This window comes from Camellia sinensis, chromosome 1 (assembly GCF_055761805.1).
Source record: "Camellia sinensis isolate YWXY chromosome 1, ASM5576180v1, whole genome shotgun sequence".
NCBI lineage: Eukaryota > Viridiplantae > Streptophyta > Magnoliopsida > Ericales > Theaceae > Camellia > Camellia sinensis.
This window is the reverse complement of record NC_138961.1, coordinates 193,524,913-193,545,699: the sequence shown is the minus strand read 5'-3', so window position 1 is coordinate 193,545,699 and position 20,787 is coordinate 193,524,913. Positions and strand designations below refer to the sequence as shown.

At 30.5% G+C, this 20,787-nt stretch overlaps 1 protein-coding gene across 2 annotated transcripts; it reads left to right on the top strand.

Moving 5' to 3' along the window:
* The first annotated feature begins 3,345 nt into the window (after positions 1 to 3,345).
* On the top strand, positions 3,346 to 8,830 carry LOC145801015 (cytosolic enolase 3-like). 2 transcript variants are annotated; one of them, XM_082891070.1, is made up of 11 exons: positions 3,346 to 3,645; positions 3,735 to 3,912; positions 4,383 to 5,235; positions 5,336 to 5,385; positions 5,469 to 5,529; positions 5,645 to 5,721; positions 5,795 to 5,898; positions 6,239 to 6,337; positions 6,456 to 6,541; positions 7,468 to 7,665; positions 8,382 to 8,830. In XM_082891070.1, the coding sequence occupies exons 8-11, from the start codon at positions 6,307 to 6,309 to the stop codon at positions 8,448 to 8,450; spliced, it is 384 nt and encodes a 127-aa protein (XP_082747196.1). In that variant the 5' UTR covers positions 3,346 to 3,645; positions 3,735 to 3,912; positions 4,383 to 5,235; positions 5,336 to 5,385; positions 5,469 to 5,529; positions 5,645 to 5,721; positions 5,795 to 5,898; positions 6,239 to 6,306; the 3' UTR covers positions 8,451 to 8,830. The 2 variants fall into 2 exon arrangements, with proteins under 2 accessions (XP_082747196.1, XP_082747204.1); XM_082891078.1 differs by lacking the exons at positions 3,346 to 3,645; positions 3,735 to 3,912 and having other exon boundaries at positions 5,114 to 5,235; positions 5,331 to 5,385.
* The last annotated feature ends 11,957 nt before the right edge of the window (positions 8,831 to 20,787 follow it).

Here is a 20,787-nt window from a genome sequence, read left to right as displayed (position 1 = left end):
AATATAAGGTAAAAAAAAATAGTATATTTAGAATAATTTTTTGACTTTTTATAAAATATGTAACAAAATAAAATAAAATAAAATAACTTTAACTTTTTTTTATAATTTGTTAATTTTTTTTTTTGTTTTTTCAATTACTTTTTAATTTTTAAATAAATTAAAAATTAATATTGTCAAACGATTTATTTTGAAACCTTAGCTGTAGATAATTAAGGGGAAGCGTATATTTGTCACGTTTTCCTCCAATTGCAAATCTGCGTGCTACCCCATCTCTTTACTTCCTACTACCTCTTTAATTACGAGTAGGGTTAAAATTTGGAGCAAGGATCCTTTAAAGTGATTTTTTTCTAAAATTTTCTAGAGTGCTATATTGTGTGGTTGAGATTTACTGGCAAGTCACATTAATTTTTCTGATGTGACTTGCCAGTAAATCTCAACCACACAATGTAACATTCTAGAAAACTTTAAGGAAATTTCACTCTAGAGGATCCTTGGTGTAAAATTTGGATAGGTTAGGTTGAGGTGATGGTCTGTTTGTCTAATCTCGAGTCTAAGCCTAGCGGAATTTGTCTAATATCTTCCCTTAAATTTTTTTTGTATGCAGATAGATATTAAGGTCAAGTTTGGCATAACTTAAATAATACAAAAAGTCAAAAAGTCACTATCTTATTTAAGTCACATCATCTTATTTAAATCACATCACCTTTCTAATACATCACATCAAACCCAATCCAAACCCAACTCATAAAAGCCAATAAGTCAAAATGTACACTTTTTTAGGACATCCTAAACCAACCCCAAATTAGCATATTTATTTGGTACTTTTATATTGTGTTTAGGTGAAATTTTAAAAAATAAAATATATTTATATTTTAATTATATATATATATATTTTTTTAAATTGCTTTTCAAATTTTCTAACTAAATAGGCCGTTAATTAAAGATTGTCAGCAACGCTCAACAACTTAAAAAATCAATTTTCTTCCCACTTCTCCAATCTTATGGTCTTTCACCTACATAAGTCAAAACATAGGAGGTGCAATGGATTCATATGGTAGAGAAGAACAAACCATCAGAACCATAATGTTTCAACTATCTACATAGCCTGCATTTACTTGTGTTTGGCCCACAGTGAATACTTGATTTAGGAAGAAAAATCAAAAAATATAAAAAATAATAAAAAAAGAACAAGGTTTTGGATTTTGAAGAAATTTTTCTATAATATTACTAATATATGTATCTATATAATAAAGTAGAATGGTTTTTAAATCTTCAATATATTTTTATTCTATTAAGACATTTGGATGATTCAGATCTGTTTAAATTATAAAATAATGGGTGAGATATATTTTTTAAAAAATGTCTTACATGTACATTTTCTATTTTCCTGCTTCTCTCTCTTATTTTTTTCTTTTCTCACCCATTTTTCCATGATCCCATGATCCCACATTCCTCCATCTTTTGTTTTTATTCTTTTATTTTCTCCCATTTTTATTGTTCTCTCTAATTGTTTATTTTTTTTATTTTCTCTTTTTTATTCATTTCTTTTTTATTCACACTGTACTTTCCTGTATAAACGTACACTAATATATATATGAATAATGCTTGGGACCCCTTTTGGGGGTCACCCCTCACCCCCCTTTGCCACGTGGCAGGGGGTGATTGGTGGAGCAGGAAAAAAAAGAAAAAGAAAAAGAAAAGGTAACCAATGAGAGAGAGAGGGGGTCAAAGGGGGTGGGAACTCTCTATATATATATATATATATATATAAAGAAGAAAGAAAGCAGAGCATGAATAATCATAACCATATTGTTAAAATAGGTTCGTAATCAATTTAGTAAACCAGCCTCGTCAATGACTGCTTTCTTTTTCATTTCTTCAACAGTTCTATCTCAAATTGGCATTTTCAACGGTCGTGGTCGTCGGGGCCAAATGCCGGTGGCTGTTCTCTATTCTTTGATTATTTTTATGTTGTAACTAAAAGAGATCTTTATTCATTACTGAGTGGTTTAAATGACAAATAAATTTTACAAGATGCAGGACATTATAGAAGTGTTCGTGGTTCAATTATAGCCGTGAAACCTCCAATCTGTCATCTGTTTGTCAGATGGGCGGATTGAAAAAAATAATTCATATTTGTCTGTCGGATTGACAGATACAGATTGAGCGGATTGGCGGATGGATGCAAATTGATTTGACGGTTTAAACTTTTATAAATTTTAAATATAATACAATAATTTGTCAACATTTTTTTTTTTGGATAACAATCTAATTTAACATAACCAAAATATTATCAAGTAAATTGTCAAATACCAATAATAAATACATATAAGAAAATCATGCATTATCAAAACTATTTCATTACTTTTTTTATTCAAAAACTATTTAATTTGATTTTTAAAAAAATGACAAAATTAAACCTTATATTTTTCACACAAAAATACCAAATATCAACCCTTATTATTTGATAAAAGGATTTTCAAATCGAAAACAAATTGAAAACACAACAGAATATCTAAACTCTTTTCAATTGAAAATACAAACAGAATATTTAAACAAATTAAAAATATAAAGTCTTACAAATTATTAGGGTTGTTCGGGATTTGGCGGTTCGGTTGCGGTCAAAGGAATCTTAAATCCGCCATCCGTCCAAAACTAAGTGGATTGAAAAAAATCAATCTATAACTATTTGTTGGTCATCACACATCCATTCAAAATGCGACAACTCAGCTCGGTTTAATCGATTTGGACAAATCAAAATATCCCTTACTTACCCTAAAAAAAACTTTTATGTTCAATTGAATGGGAGTGATTTTTAATTTCAGTTGAATTCAAAATTTATATTGCAGATAGAAGGGTAGAGAGAGAAAAAACAAAAAAGTAATTTCTTGAAATTCATCTGAAGTCAAAGATGGATTTGTTTGTATAGAAAGAGAGAGAAAATACAAACAGTAGTTAAAATCTTGTTGCTACGTAATAGCTAGAGACTGAAGTCACAAAATTTTGCACTGACATTAGAACTATATTGAGTTGTGATTGGTGAAGGATACCAAATAAGCATGCTAGCTTGGTACCCTATTAATACGGGTGTAAATTTGGGGGCCCCTTGGGAGCTCCAGCCAAAATTCAACTCAGCCCAATCCGGTTCATGGGTTAAAAAATAGGCCCAAACTTAGGGATATTCGGGTATTGGATAGGCCATCGGGTCAGATTTGACCATTTATTTTTTTTTACTAAAATTTTATTATTTTTCACTAAAAAAGACATTGGGCTTTGAGCGAGTCTGGCCTTGGGCCAGGTTTTGAGTGGGCCTTAATCAAGCCGATGGGTTAGGCCACGGGCCGGGCACTACTAAAAAAGTGACTTTTTGCGTCTAGTTTTTTGCGACCCACTATTTAACCGTCGCAAAAAGAAAACATTTTTGGAAATGATCTGCGCCAAAAGCCATATTTTACCCCTATTTTTTATTCCCTTCACTGACCCCCAAACTTGGCCTTATTTTGCCCTTTTGTTACACTCACCTATGCCCTAAGCCCCTTTCACTGTCATTTTCACGACATTGATAAACAGAGAGGTCTCTCTCTAGCTCTCTCGTACTCTCTGTCTCTCTCGCTCTCTTTGCTCGCCATGGTCGTAACTCTAGTGGTATGAATCTCTCTCTCTCTCTCCTTTCTCTCTCTATATATACATACATATTTGTATATTTATATATGTATATATATTGTGGATTGCAGGTAGAGTTCTTCGTATGCTTGGTATTGACGATCTTAGGTTACATTCCTGGAATAGTTTACGCTCTCTATGCGATGCTCTGTGTTGATCGTGATATGACTCGCGCCGATTACCGTCCACTCGCCTAGTCTCTGTGTGTGTGCATGTGTGGAAATCTGTGTGTTTAGCTGTAATCTCATGGTATTATACTCTGGCCCTATGTGTGAAATCAATTTGAATGAGTTTAAACTCTTGCTATTTGATTGAATCGCTTTGATTTAATTCTATTCTTCTCTTATTTATTTCTATTTCAAATACCTGTGTATAGATTTTGGAGTGATTTGAACTCATGATTGATCTAACTCTCTCTCAGCTACGAAGCTTTGGTTCGAATCAATCCTTTTGCTATATTTTCATATATATATATATATATATATATATCTGTGTTCATTCATTGCTGAGTAACTTTGATTTATACCGAGATTCACATATTTTTCTGATCTGCTTTTAATTTTCATCTATATATCTTTACTGTAAGTTTGATAGTCATGATCGGTGATGGATTTCTGTGGTTCTACATGTATAGAAATTGGATTGGCGTGTGCTCTGTTTTAACTTAATCGAAGTTTAATTTATAATTTCTTTTTGTTTGTATCCATGTGATTTTGCAGTGATTTCTCATGGAGTCAAATTGATTTATACCGAGATTCACATATTTTAATGCTTTGGTCATTGCTGAGTAACTTTAATTGCTGAGTAACTTTGACTACCATGCTTGAGGTAAGTTTAATGCTGAGTAACTTTGATTTAATTTCAATATTTTCTAGGATTTGGAACGATGCATTCATGTGCCCCTCGCGATTTCTGTTCTTCGCAATTTCTTCTTATGATCGATGCATTCAATTTCATTTGGAATTCTGTTCTTCGCGATTTCTTCTAAGGTACTCGATTTGTTCTTCGCGGTTTCATTTCATTTAGTTACAATTTACAATAGAGAATGGCTTTGTTCACACTTTCTTCTTCCCTTGGATCATTTCATTTGAAGCCATATTTGTATGCATTTTAACTTGTTGAGATTATATTTCAATGTGCCTTATGTTAGTCCACATTGAGTAGGAACGAGATTATCCTTACTTGGGATGTCACGTACATGGGACATGATCCACCAAAAGCAGAACATAAAGGGAAATGGTGTCTAAAATCTCACAACAGTAATGCACACTCACACTATATGTAAGTTGAGAACCCAGCAAACCATGTACACAACATCTGGCATTCTAAGTTAGAACATTTGACTTAGGCATCTTGCTTTTGCTGAGCGTTCATATTTTCCGGCGGCCATCTCCACCCCCACACATTTATGTAAATTAAATTGTCTAATACTTTTTATCTACAAGTTGTTTTGTATTTCACATGTGGTGGAGCATCAAGATTGACAAGAAAACATCCTCATCCACTATGGAAGACTTCGCAATTGATAGCTGCTGAATGCTTCAGAGCTCTGGTGCAAGGAGCTTTAGATTGGTGAGAATTCTATAGACATGCACACTTGAAAAAACAGTGTGCTTGCTGGTTTATATTTCATATGGTCGAATAGTTGATCATCTAATTGGCTATAGTTCAGGTGATGTGTTTATAAAGCGCATTGTTGCAAAGGAACGGGATTTTGTTGAAGTAAGTTCTCTTCTTCATTTAACTGAAAAATCCCATGTGCTTCATTTTGACATCTAATGTTCAGTAATTCTGTGCCTTAATAGGTACATGATGTTAAGTTAATGGTGAATGGTATTGTGCAAGAAGAGGATTTGATACTGAAAGGTCTCAGTTCACCTTTTTTTTTGTGAATTTTTTTTAATTAGATGTCTGCATCTTGTGCCCATGCCTGTGCTTTTGGCTCATTCATTATTTCATTTTTCTTTGGCAAAAAGGGCAGGCTGTTATTACAGAAAAACATGGTGCACATGGATGCAATGTTGGTGAAGATGGTGGTTTTGCTCCAAACATTTCCAGGCAAGCTTTTTCCTTCACATCGATCTTTATTTTTCTCTGTTCATTTAGTGATCTTGGTCCTCTGCATTTGCAGCTTTAGAGAAGGATTGGATCTAGTAAAGGAAGCCATCAGCAGAACAGGGTATAGTGAGAAAATAAAGATAGCGATTGATGTATCTGCTACTGATTTCTGCATAGGTATTGTTGTATGTCATTGATAATTGTTCTCCAGTAATGGTAAAATTGGAAAATAAAAGAATTCCTTCTACAATAGTATTAATTGAGAATCGTTGTGTAATAATGTAATGTCATTATGTAGGAACTAGTATGAGATGATATTTGAATATAATCTGTATGGCAATAGAGTTTAACAGTGGAATGGAAATAGAAGCTGTTTTCCTCACTCTATTCACATAGGCTGCAATAATTACGTGTACACTTGGGGTCTTTTGGTCTTGTTATGTTATCAGTTTGTATTTTCCTTGCCTATAAAATTGAATTATATTCTCTCTCTTTTTATTTTCCCTTCCTGATTTAGGTACAAAGTATGATTTAGATTATAAAACACCAAATAAGTCAGAGCAAAACTTCAGGTCAGGAGAAGAGATGATTGATTTATACAAAGAACTCTGTGCAGGTATGTATCACTGAATGTTTCTCCTAACATTTCATTTGAACACTTGCTCAATATAAAATATGGCCTTGGTGATAATGCCTCTTTCTTTTTCCATTTTTGAACTTTTTGGGGCTCCTAGAATACCCAATTGTATCAATCGAAGATCCATTTTACAAGGAGGACTGGGAACATGTCAAAATTTTTTCCAATCTTGGAATTTGCCAGGTTTGTCCATATTCCTTGTTAACGAGTATTTTAACTTCTTGTTTATATGAAGCTGTTGTTGTCACACAATTCTGCAATAGAAGTATTTGTGCCATGTCCCACCATTTTGTGGCCTGTAAAGATACTACACCCTTTTAATTGTTCAAATTGTATTTAATAAGCTCCCGAAGTATAAGTTGGAGGTGTAGCTGATTATATTCATTTTATGTAAGCCTAGCTGCAGCCTAATATCGGACCATATTCATATTCAATAGTTCTGTTGGTTCCTGCCCTAGTTCTTTCTTTTTATTGTGTATGCTATTTTCTTTTCATATTTCTTTGTCTTCCTCCAGATTTAATTTAAGAGAAAATTTTCTGTTCCAGGTTGTGGGGGATGATTTATTGATGTCTAATGTGTTTTTAGCTGTAATGTGTTTTTTTCGTCCAAATAAATGGACCAGTTTCCATCAATGAAAAAAAGAAGAAATAATTGGATCATTTGAATCTCTTTCCAATCTTTTGTTTCTTCTTCTATAACTCGTGTTAAAACTTAAATTTTTTCCAGAACTACCATGCATGATTTGGCAGGCAGTGCTATTGCCTTTGTTGTCACTCTCTGATGCTGTACTCTTGCATTTGCTTGTCTTGGTAATTCCTACCTTAGAGAGGCAAACAGATTTAGCATTCAATTTTTAAATTAAGATTATTTGTGTCTAGAATTAAAAAATATATGTATATATATATATATTTATATCTGTTTGTTAAGTTAAAAATATTTTTCTAACAGTATCTAGCTTTGTTGCTGTTATCATCAAGAATAACTCATGGCTTATAACATAAACATTGTCAGTTGTAAGCTGTAACCAATCCTATGATATTACCTAAAATTGATGGTGCAAAATCGCCAACTGGACTTTGAATTCTGATTGTATTTTTATGAAATTCAGGTGAATCAAATAGGGACTGTGACTGAGGCCATTGAAGTAGTGAAGCTGGCAAAAGATGATCACTGGGGAGTGGTGATCTCTCATAGATGTGGGGAAACTGAAGATTCTTTCATTGCTGACTTGGCTGTTGGCCTTTCAACAGGTCAGATCAAAGCAGGGGCGCCTTGCCGAGGAGAACGGCTAGCAAAGTACAACCAGGTTTACTTCTCTTTCATGCAATTGACTTGATCTCTCTCGCATGCAATTTTCCAACTTGATTCAATTTAAATTTAGGCAATAAAAGGCATGAATTATACAATAAGTAGCTTTTCCCATGCAATTTCAGCTGCTTCTTTTTGTCCCTTGCAGTTTTACCGCTTGAATTATACTAAAATTAGTTGCAGGCTTAGGGTATTAACCTGTGTGGCACCATCAACATAGTGTTGTAGCATAGTTAGCTGTTATGCCAGCAACATTTCCACAAATAAATGTTTACTTCTATAATGCCCATTTGATTAGCGGGCTTCATGCTCTGGGTTTTTTTTCTTTTTCTTTTTTTAATAGATGAATTTAATCTTTCTTGTTTATACCCTCCTTATTGACCTCCATTTACTTTCTACCTAGGACTAGGTGGCAACTTTGTGCAATTAAGCTACCAAAATGACCCTTTCAATCAACTTTGTAATTTTTCCCTCAATCGTTTGTTAAATGTATGTTCATATTAGCTTCTTACATCTTGGCTGATGTGTTGCTATAAAATAATTTAGATGAGCGATAATTGCTCAGTAACAAAACAAAAATACAGATATTAACCCCTAAAAAATAAAAAAAATAAAAATATGAAACCATGTTTATTGAATTTGTCTTAGCAAGCCAGCAGTGTATTATTACAATTGAAAGGTAGGCATGAAACTAATGGCTAAAGTTTATTGCAGTTGCTGCGAATTGAAGAAGAGCTCGGTGATCAAGCAGTCTATGCTGGTGATGACTGGAGGATGACCTGAACAAACTCTCTATGGTTCTTTTGCCCCTCCCGTCTTCTCTTTAATCACTTCCTGGCATATGAAGCCTGTGTGTCTCCTCACATTCAGATACTGGGTCATGATGATGCTTGTGTTGCTCTGCACAATAGCTCTTGTCAGAGTGATTCTTCATATCAACCTAGTAAAGAAGTCTTTCATCTGATTATCTGTAGAACTTCAAATTTGCATTGCAAGAGTCAATTTTTGGTGATAACAGTTGCAATTTTTCTGGTTTGTGTGATTATATTTTGTTTCTTTTTTAAGTACCGGGAATGTATACAATTTTTTGCAAGTTTGAGAGTGTGGAACTGTTGTAGTTGAGATTAAGGATTCTAATGCAATATTCTCTACATGTTTATATTTTTCTCTTTCGAGAGACTTATTGTTTGTTTTGAATGCTTGGATTTGGGCTGTCCCATAATCTCCAAAAGCGAAAGTTCTCATTGTAGGCCTTTTTAAATAATGGAAAATAATGCATGAATGTTGAGATTTTTGCAAATATGTCTTTACGTTTATTGTATATAATATTTGCATATATATATATATGATTGTAGGTATTTTTTTTTGTTTTTTTTTTTTTTGCGACGGTAAGATGGTCGCTAATACATTGTAGGCCTTTTTTAAACTCTTTTGCGACGGTAAAATATCAGTCGCTATAAGTAGGTTAAGCGGTCGCAAATAGTTTGCGACTGTTATTTTGCGGTCGCAAAAAGTATTTGCCACCCCCACATTCGCGACCCCCATTTGCCGTCGCATGGGCCGTCGCAAAAAGTCTTTTGCGACTGTTTTTTTATTATTTGCGACGGCTTGTAGCGGTCGCAAAAAGTACTTTTTTTAGTAGTGGGGCCATGCTTCAAAATGATAGCCCAAGGGCTCGGACCTGGGCCCAAACGAGCCGGACTCACCCCAAGCCGCGGGCCACTTTTACACTCTTACCTATCAAAAATTTCTCACATGCCTGAACTTGCTTGTTTTTAGGTTCAAGCTATTCAAAATTAAACACACAATTTTATCTTCAATTGCCTATTGTTCCTTTTGAATATAATATATATATATATATATCTCAAAAAAATTACAAATATAAAACACAATACAAAATTTTGGTTGAGTCATATGTGCCAAGTAACAGAATATATTACAATGTGATATGGTTTAATTCGAATTGTAAGAAGAAAAAAAAAATCAATATTTGATAATGTTTCATATTTATTGTATAATTTATATATATATATATATATATCAACAATAGAATTGGGGTCTGATCAAGCTACTCGGGTTGGGAGAGCTTCTACTTAGGAATGGCAATAGGTTGGGCCGGGGCCGGAGATTACACTCTCCGTCCCCAATTCTTGAAGGTATAAAATTTCCCGTCCCTGTTCCTGTCCCCACCCCTACCCCCACCCCCACTCCCTAACGGGGATCGGGTTTTCCCGACCTCCCTGACCTTTTTATTTATTTATTTATTTATAATTTTGCATATCCCATTTTATTTATTTATATTTTTTGAGGCAAATAAAAATAATATATATTAAAGCATAATCCAGTAATATCTAAATATAAACATCCAAACAACAACAACATGAGGGGTATAATAGTAATTTCAGTTCAGGGCAAAAATGGGGACGGCGATGGGGACGGAGCCAGGGCGGGGGAACCTATCACCATCCCCGCCCAAAAAATTGTCGGAGATTCATTTTCGAATACTATTCCCAGCCCGTCGGAATATTTTTCAAGAAAAAACCGTTCTAATAGGGGTCGGGGCCTCGGTCCCAATCGGGTCGGGTTCAAATTGACATCCCTAATTGTACGTAGGCTCTGTCCGAATTTAATTAATTGAGTTTTTAAATTTTAGTCCAAGTCCAAACCAAAAGTCTTAAAATTTTTTTGATTAGACTCAAGTTGCTTGTACTGGGCTCTCCCAAATTACACTCCTAATTGTGAATAGTGACGTTAGAAGTCTATTGAATATGTAAGGAGAAAAGTCAAATAAAATGGAAAGAGGAAAGTGATTTTTCTATGTTATTTTTTTCTTCTCTACAATTCTAAATACGACATAAATTCCAATCTCAATGGTGGAATTAGAGCAGAGAAAGTTGGAAAATTCCATTTTGATATGGTTGGGATGTTATTGCTAGGAAATTGGGAATTAGAATTCTTGGCTTGGGATGTTAGTGCCAGGAAGTTGGAAAATTGAATTCTTGAGGAGAAGAAGAGAAATTGGTCATCGAGCCCTATTTTTTTATTTTTATTTTTGATGAAGAAAATTAGGCAAGCATATCCCCTTGACAATAATTTATGACCAAATACCAAAGTCATCCATGTGCTTCTTTTCTATGTGCTTCATATATATATAAATTATTGACGAGTGATTTAAAATTAATATCAACAATGTTAAGAATATTTATATATTTATTAACAATCTTACTAATATATTTATAAATTTTGATAAGATCAATTATCACTTGATATGAGACTCACATCAACTTGTGATTATATTAGTAAGACTGATAGTAAAATTATTAGTACCCCTAGCATTTTTTAATTAAGAATACTTATATATTTACTAACAATCTTACTAACACACTTATAAATTTTGATAAGATCAATTATCACTTAACATGATACCTATATCAATTTATAAGTGTATTAGTAAGACTATTTGTGAATGAGCGAGCAAAAAGGACAGGTAGGAACTCAACAAGTGAAATATATATGTATATAGATTTTGAAAATCATTACATGTGGTGGCCTTTGTTTATTATTATATATAGGTGAAAAGAAAACGGAGTAAAGTTCTATTTTCTTCCCTCTTTTGGTTTAGTTGAGAAAATGAATAAATAATTGTCAAAAATTCAATTTTTCAGTTATTTATAAGAATGAATATGTGTAAATAATTTCATTTTCTTTTCTTTTAATAATTTCAAGATTTTAACATAACATAAAAGTAATTTTATCAATAAAAATATATCACTGATGATTCAACGATTCCTTACCAAGTGAACAGAGATCAATCACTTGGAATCATTTTTTTGCTTGTGATAATAATGCAAATTATATTATCTTGTATAACATTTTTTATTGTTTTATTTTTTTGTTTTTTTTTATTTCAATGTTTTGTTTGTTTGTATATTTTTTCTTCATATGTAATACAAGATAATATAATTTGCATTATTTTCTACTTTACAGATGGGGTATCTTTTGTCCTTTGGTATGTCCCAGGCAAAAAACAATTTTTTTTTGCTGTCAAACGAAATCCTTTAGTTGCATACAATAAAGCAAAACATTGAAATCAAGAATCTCTCAGATTCGTAAAACTGTAACCTTGTGGTTGTTTGAAAGATTTAAGAAGAGATTTTAAAAAAATAAAAAATGTGGACGAAATTAAGTAAAATATAAGTATGATTTATTCATATTTTATTTATATTTTTTTTCTCTTTCTAAATCTCATTTTAAATTTTTCAACCAAACGCAATGTAAAAACTAGGCACAGTTGAGTCAGTGACACCGAATGAGAGTACTGTGCTACTTCAACTTGGCAATTTCTTTCTTCTTTTGTTTTTTTTTTTGTGTCGCAACTATGAATAATTTCATTTATTATTTTATTTTATCAATCTCATTTGAGATTCATATTCTTCTTATTCCCATTGGAAACCCCCCACAACCTCAGTATTAAAGCCAAAGAAATTCATTGTATCAAGAGAGTATAAAATATGGGATGGGGCTTATTTTCAGTTTAGTAATTGGATTAAAGAGTCTTAGGCGGACTTGGGGTGCTCTGTGCCTCTTTGTGGGAGTTCGTTCTGAATGTTTTTCGATAATTTGAACCATTTATATTGTAGGGTTCGTCAAGAATATTATCCATATAAAAAATCAAGTTAATCGGATATTCATAATTCCATGATTAGGTCTTTATTATTTTTAAAAATTTATGAAAGTTATGTTAACTGTTAATTTTTATAAAAGCAAATGTGCTTTGGTTATAGGGCTACAGATATCCAATCAACTTGATTTTTTGCATAGATGATCTACTCAACGAATCTTACAATATTAATGGTTTAGATTATCGAAAGAGACTTGGGACGACACTCTACAAAGGAACACATCAAACAGCAGGATCCCCATATCTGTCTTAGGTTGCGAGTTCACGCCATACACAATTTAGTGATATAAATTGTTTATTTTCTAATGTTTTTTAAGTAAATTATTCTTGAAAAAATTAAGTTCATCGATTGTTGGTAACCATATAACTACATTATATTGGTCTTAAAAAAAATGGATTATTTTGAAAAAAATTATATTTACCGGCTTTTTTTTTTTTAAAAGAAAAGACAAATGTATTTCAATTACATACTGCCTCCGTTTGAGGAGTGGATTGGTTTTTTGGCTTAATTGGATATTCATAATCCCATGATTAGGTCTTAATTATTTTTAAAAATTTATGAAAGTTTTGTTAACCGTTAATTTTTATAAAAGCAAATGTGCTTTGGTTATAGGGCTACAGATATCCAATCAACTTGATTTTTTACATGAATGATCTATTCAATGAATCCTACAATATTAATGGTTCAGATTATCGAAAGAGACTTGGGACGACACTCTACAAAGGAACACATCAAACAGTAGTATCTCCATATCCGTCTTAGTTGTGAGTTCACGCCATACACAATTTAGGGTGGGTTTGGCAAGAAGATTTGGGTGGGTTAGGGGCTAAAATAGCCACAAAAAACAAAATATGCTATTTTAGTCATAAAAAACAAAACATCAAATCCAACCCATAATCATTACAATCCTCTCTCACAAAAAAAGTCAAAAAAGTCAAAAAGCCAAAAAACCCTTCCCAAACCAGGCTAAAATAGCCAAAAAGCCAAAAAGCCAAAAAGCCAAAAAGCCAACCCACTTCCCAAACGGAGGCTTAGTGATGTAAATTGTTTATTTTCTAATGTTTTTTAAGTAAATTATTCTTGAAAAAATTAAGTTGATCGATTGTTGGTAACCATATAACTACATTACATTGGTCTTAAAAAAATGGATTGTTTTGAAAAAAAGTATACCGGTTTTTTTTTTTTTTTAAAAGAAAAGACAAATGTATTTCAATTACATACTGCCTTCGTTTGGGAAGTGGGTTGGCTTTTTGACTTTTTGGCTATTTTAGCCTGGGCTAAAAAACTTGGTTTAGGAAAAACTTTTTGTCTTTTTTGACTTTTTTTGTGAGAGAAGAGTGTAATGATTATGAATTGGATGTAATGTTTTGTTTGTTGTGGCTAAAATAGTCTATTTTGTCTTTTGTGGCTAAAATAACCCCAAACCTCCTTGCCAAATGGAGCCATTTGACAAGTACTAGAAAATGGCCGATTGAAATCACCAAGATGAACCCAGAATTCCCCTAAAATTATAGAAATTATCTTACGGGTCAAGAAGACCACGTGACTATGTGCCCATTCAATGAAATTATGTCATTTCTATACCATTTTCATATTTTTAGCCTCATGTAATTCTTAGTCCATACTATTGATTGGGTACAACACCAACTTAAAAATTTTAAAAGATAAAATAATTACTCCTAAAATTGACTTCCAATGTTGGATTGAAAAAACTTTGCCTAACAAAATAATTAGTGTGTTTGGTTTCAGTTTTTTAGAAATTAAGTTTTTTTTTTGTATTTTTTTTTTGTTTTTAGTGAATATTTTTAAAATTTTAACCAATTTTTTTTTTTTACTTTTTTAGATGTACTTTACTTAAATGTATCTAAAGAGAAAAATATTTTAAAAAAAATTAACAAATACACAAAAATATGAAAAATATATTGAATTTTCGTATTTTTTTTTGATATTTTTGGTATTTAGTAAATTTTTTTTAAAAAAATTCATAAATATTATACTTTTTAAGTGTATTCATGTTAGTTGTGTCTAAAAATTAAAAAAAATATATTAAAATATTAAAAATAAAAAAATACGAAAAATAAAAAAGTAAAATTTTCTAAATTGTATTTTTAAAAATCAAAACCAAACAAACTGAACGAGTCCAGTCGTTGCTTCGGGTGTTTGGTGCTAGCTTTTAGACCAGTTTTTTTTATTCTTGGGACTACCAACATAAAAATTTTAGGAGCACTTATCAATCAGTCCTATTAATTAGGATTATTTATCTGCAGGTTCTAACTGATAAATTTATCACTATAAAAATAAGAGATTGATAAATTTATTACTATAAATTTATTCGTAAAAACAAGAGACTGATAAATTATTACTCGATAAATTTATTAATGTGTCTTAATGGATAATAAGTCTCAAAAGTAAAACCTATTAATAATTTCTCTAAAATTTTAAAAGAAAGAATAATTACTCTTAAAATTGACTTCCAATGTTGGACTGGAAAAACCCCTTGCCTAAAAAAAAATGGGACAAGCCGTTGCTTAGGGTGTTTGGTGCTAGCTTTCAAACCAGTTTTTTTTTTTTCTTTTTTGGAATAAATTAAAAAGTTTCAGAAAAAGCCAAAGAATATAAAATAAAATAAAAACAATTCAACTGAAAAGGCAAATCGTAGAATGATGAGAAATTGCCCTGTCTTTTAAAAATTTTAATTAAATTGTGCATTCTTTAATTTTATTAATTATTTTATATAATGCATAAGAGAAAAAATAAAAAATAACGAATATGTCACCAACAAAATTATAAGAGCATACAATATAAGATATGATTGTGATAATTTTTCCGTCAGTGAAGAGATAAAGACCCTTGCTTTAAGTTCAAATACCATAAACTATAGGGGGAATTATAAATTAATATAAAGAACTGTGAAATTAGGAGTGTCCGTGGTGTGATTTGAGGATAAAATTAAAAAGGTAACTTACAAATATAGTCATTGAAATTTGATCAAACTACGAATCACTTTGTGGTTCTAAAAATTATATTTCATCCCATGAGATTTTTAATTTCATAATAAATTGTCTATTTTATCAATAAATCTTTCGAGTCAATTAACAGTTTTTAATAATGTTAGAAATATATTTCAATTAATAATTTAGGTAATTTTATTAATGTATAAAAGAATAATTATGAATTTTATTTTTTTAGTTAATTCTGTTAAATAAAAAATTATAACAAGGAGGTATTTGTAATTTTTTAAATCACAATAAGCAATCTGTACGTTAAGCAAATTTCAAGGAGTGTATTTGTAATTTACCCAAATTAAAACTAAACTGTGGATGACATATTGACAAATTTGCTATCCATAACCAAACAGTCGTTTGAGTGGTTTTGGCAATTTAAGCCTATTAGTTGATTGAAAAATAATCTTAAATAATTAACAATCATTTATGTAATATATAACAGTAATTTGTATAATATTTTTCATATATAACATTAACTGATTGCACCAAATTTCACATCACAGATATCTTTCACACTGACTTTTACTTTGATATTTCATTGGAAGTAAAAAAAAATAAATAAGTATTAACTATGATGAGGTGGTGCAATTTCATCGGATTATAAATTTTAAATTGCAAATCAAATCAACTTACGATTAGCGAATAGATCGGTGCGAATTGAGCGATATTCTGCATAATGCGAATACAAATTACAAAAATATGAAAGTGTATATAGATTATGTGTTTGGGTGCAAATAAGGCTATAATTTTCATTTTCACCATAACATAAATCTACTTTTATCTTCATTCTTTTACAATTATTTTGACTTCTTCTCACTAATTTACAATTCCTCTTAAATTATAATTGTAAAAAGAAAACACGAGAACTGTCTTATTTCTTTTTTCTTCTTCTTCATATATATACATATTGTGGGGAAGAAGAAAGTAAAGATGTGATCTAGCTGCTTTTTGTGATTCGGTATCCCTTTTTGTGTTGAATTTTAATGGTAATCAAAATTACAAAACAATGGCAAAAAGGAATTATAATATGTGGATTATTTTTTCTTACGATATTGGAAAATTTTATTTCTACACACTTAATTATCTCAGTTCACACACTTAATGAAATATTATTTTAATGACAATTATACACTAAATTAAAATGACCAAAATAGACATCCACAAATATCCATAATATTATATGAAAATATTCTTTGTACACATCTTTTAAAAAAAAAAAAATCTTAATGTACACTTTTTAAGTAAAAGAAAAGACAAAATCTAATTTTTCCATTATTGTCACTTTACTTGCTATACACTCTATACTCCTCTATCGCTTGCAATGCAATACTTTTATAACAACTCTTATATTGTTTTAATCTCTAAGTTTAGACTATTAGTGATGAAAGTGTTAGTTTTTTTGTGTAGATTTTTTTTTCTCTTTCCTTTTGCGGTTTTCAGTCGAACAACCAGTGCCGAATTATTTTATTATATTCGGACATCAACTGCCAAATTATTTCATTATAGTCGGACATCAACTGTCGAAATTTTTTTAATTTTTTTTTTCGGAAAAAATTTGTCGAACTAATTACTTTTATTCAAAAATAAGTTTCAAATTAAATGTATAATTTCAGAAAATCAGTGCCGAAATCCCCAAATTGAAAAACATAAATAAATAAATAAAACCTAGGGTTTTATGGCAATGGAGTGCACATAGATTTGGAAATGGTAAATACAATAATAAAATGGAAAGATGTCTCATTTTCAACAATATTTTGGAGGGCTTTCAATAGGATCTTCAATGAAGGATTTTGTCTTTACTTCACTTTACGTTGTGGTTTTGAATGGTCTTTACATGGGTCTACAATGAGTCAACAAATCTGGAAGCATGGTCACTTAACAAGTGTGTAGAAATGAAGGTTGAGTAGTGTGTGTATGATAGTTATTAGTGAATGATATAATTATAACTTTTGGTGTGTGGATTAAGAAAAGTAATTAATAATTAAATTAATAAGTGCATATATTAAAAAAAGATATGTACTGAAATAATTAAGTTGGTGGAAATAGAATTTCTCTACAAAATCTCCTAGCTGTTGCATCTTTAAATTTTAAGAGAAGACACAATTTGCCCTTATAAAAGATTATGATTCTTTACAAAATTATTAAATGAAGGTCAATGTAGATATTTTTAAAATAAAAGAGAATATCAGTTTTTATTTTATTTTATTTATTTTATTTATTTTTGTTTGTTTGATTATTTTAATTTGAGAGAAAAGGGTTGACAAGTTCAAACAAAGACTTGTGAATTTCAAGCAACCCCTAAATAGTATTTTTTTTTTCTTTTTTAAATACAAGAGAATGTCAATTGACACCAATAGGGCTCACCCTTATCTAATTACAAATCTTTAATAAGAAATTTGTTAATGAATATTTTGTGTTGTACTCGGTTTGTTTGATAAAAAAATATATTTTAAAGAAAAATATTTTTGCAACCTTTTTTTTAGAAATATATTTTTTTTATAATAGATAAATTACAAATACACCTCCTGAGGTTTACTTAAAATAGGATTTGCCCTCTATGATTCTAGAAATTACATCTCACCTCTTAAAATTTCTAATTTCATAACAAATAGTCCATTTTATTAATAAATCATCAAGTTAATTAACCATTTTTAATGATGTTTGAAATTTATTTCAACTAATAATTCAGGTAATTTTATTATTATACAAGAGAGCAGTTATGAATTTTATTTTTTTAGTTAATTCTATTAAATAATTTTTTTTAACAAAAGGATATTTATAATTTAATAAATCACATAAAACAATCCATATTTTAAGTAAATTTTAAGAGGTGTATTTATAATTTTTTTTATAATTGATTTCATTTTTGAAACTAATGTACTCCAATGCTGTTATTCAATTTTCATTAACTAAAGTATAAAAATAAGATATACTCTTTATTTTATCTAATCACTTTTTGATCTCTCTGGCCGACGCTACTTTTTGTCGTACCTATCTCTCCAAATATAATTTGAAACAATTTTATTAAAATAACTATTGCAGTAGTTAATTTACTAAAGAGAGTAAAACAAGATGATACTTACTACAGTAGCTAACATGTCTCTTTCACATCGCCCATTTTGTATTAATGGTGGAAACAGGGTGGTGGTGGCTATGGTGGGATGGTGGAATCAAGTGGTAGAGTCAGAAATTTAATGGAGAGGGGATATAAATTAATGATAATATTAATTTTATTTTTTTTCTCATAATAAACAAAATAAGATATTACTAAAAGTAAATATTAAGAGTTTATTTAGATAGATGTGAATTTTAAATTAAATGATTTAAGGTTAAATTTTATACAAATATTGTGAAGTAACTATTTTAGGTGGATTGAAAAATTAAAAAAGAAGATAAGTTGAGATAGAAATGATATATTTTATGAGAGAGATTCTATAAAACACACCGTAAAAAAAAATCTTATCATATGTCGTAATTATGATCTTTGTGGTCTTTAGTTATGACACATTATAGTGTTGGATATAATTTAGTTATAATTTCTTGTGGTTGTTATTTTGGTTATGATTGAAGAGGTCTTTGATTATACATCAAGTAATAATTCGTGATGACTCATTCTGATATTAGTTATGATTTATTGTAATTTATTTTATTTATTTATTTATTTATTTGTTATAATTGAAAATGTGTTGTTTGGTTGTAATTTATATAGTGATCATTTTATTTATGAATGAAAATAAGTTGGTTATGAAAATTTATAATATTAATACCATAAAGTAATAACTAGTATATGGTATACCCTTTTTGGAGATGTATAATAGGACTCATTTTAATAGGTTTATTGTAATTAGAAAGAAATTTTATAATAGAGGAACTATTATAATTTGAAAAAGGGATATTATTATAATTTTGTAGAAGGTACATATGGTATAATCTATATATATAGGGTGTGTTTGGTTTGAGTTTTCTGGATCAAGTTTTTTGAAAATTGATTTTTTTGGTTTTCGTATTTTTTTGTTTTTAATTAATATTTTTTAAATTTTAAACATATTTTTTACTTTTTTAGATGCACCTTACTTAGATGTATCTAAAAAGTAAAAAATTTGTGAAAAAATGTTTCAAAAAATTAATAAATACATAAAAGTACAAAAAATGTACTGCATTCTTATATATATTTTTTTATATTTTTGGTATTTAGTGAATTATTAAAAGATTTTTTTTACAATTTTTTTACTTTTTAAGTATATTTATGTTATGTGTGTCTAAAAATTAAAAAAATTGATTAAAATATTAAAAAAAATCAGTAAAAAAAAAAACACAAAAAATATGAAAATAGAATTTTTTAAAAAGTATTTTTTGAAAAATGAAAAAAAGCCAAGTAATATAATTATCAAAACTTGAGGAGGGCATGTGCCCCTGGGCATACACTACCTCCGCCCCTGGTGGAACCAATGATCGTGGTTGTGCTGTTGAGTGCAGATCCTCTCCTTGCAAAGCCAAACTTGCGAGCGTCCTTGCAACGGCTGAGATCAGCCGTTGCACATCCAACGGCTGAGATTAAAAAAAAAAAAAATATGAAATTTCAGATTCGAAACCAGAGCTTCTCTGAATAACCAAATCTCTTTCCTTCATATATATACTTCATCATCATCACTCTCTCTCTAGAAATTGCATTTGGGTCTTACACAAAACCTCCATTAATGGAATCCTCATCACCAATCTCAATTCAACAGCCTCTCCACCATGACCCAAATCCCGAATCCTCTCCAAAACCACAACCCCCTCGTTCCGTGAAGACTCTTATTTTGTTTCCCACCTCAAATCCTCCGAACGCAAAGCTCTCCAAGAGCTTAAAGACAAGCTCATGGCTTCCATGGTCCAGACTCCATGTGGGCCATCTCTCTCCTCTCCAATGACGACAAATCAGATGTGATTCTCCTCAAATTTCTCCGAGCCAGAGACTTCACTAACTCGCTCCAAATGCTTCTCAAGTGCCTCCAATGGCGAAAAGATTTTTATATATTTGGTTAACACAGTTGATTCGAATTCGATTCATATTCATTGTTGAAAAATCTTTGGAGCAGAGAGTTGAAAGAAAAATGAAGAACGAAGAGAAAGCTCGGTCTCTGTTTGGAATCTCACTCTCTGTCAGACCCATTTGGCATCAATTCCTCATTTGCTCTTCTGGGTTCTTCTGTTGAAATTTCATTTTTTTTTTTTAATCTCAGCCGTTGGATGTGCAACGGCTGATCTCAGCCGTTGCAAGGACGCTCGCAAGTTTAGCTTTGCAAGGAGAGGATCTGCACTCTGTGCTGTTGGGTGATAGAGATAGTAGTGGTTGTATGGTGTCATTTATATGACTTTTAAAAGTAAAAAATATTTTCCATCTACAAAAACTTATTTTTTATTGATCATGAAATTTTTTTTTTTTACTAA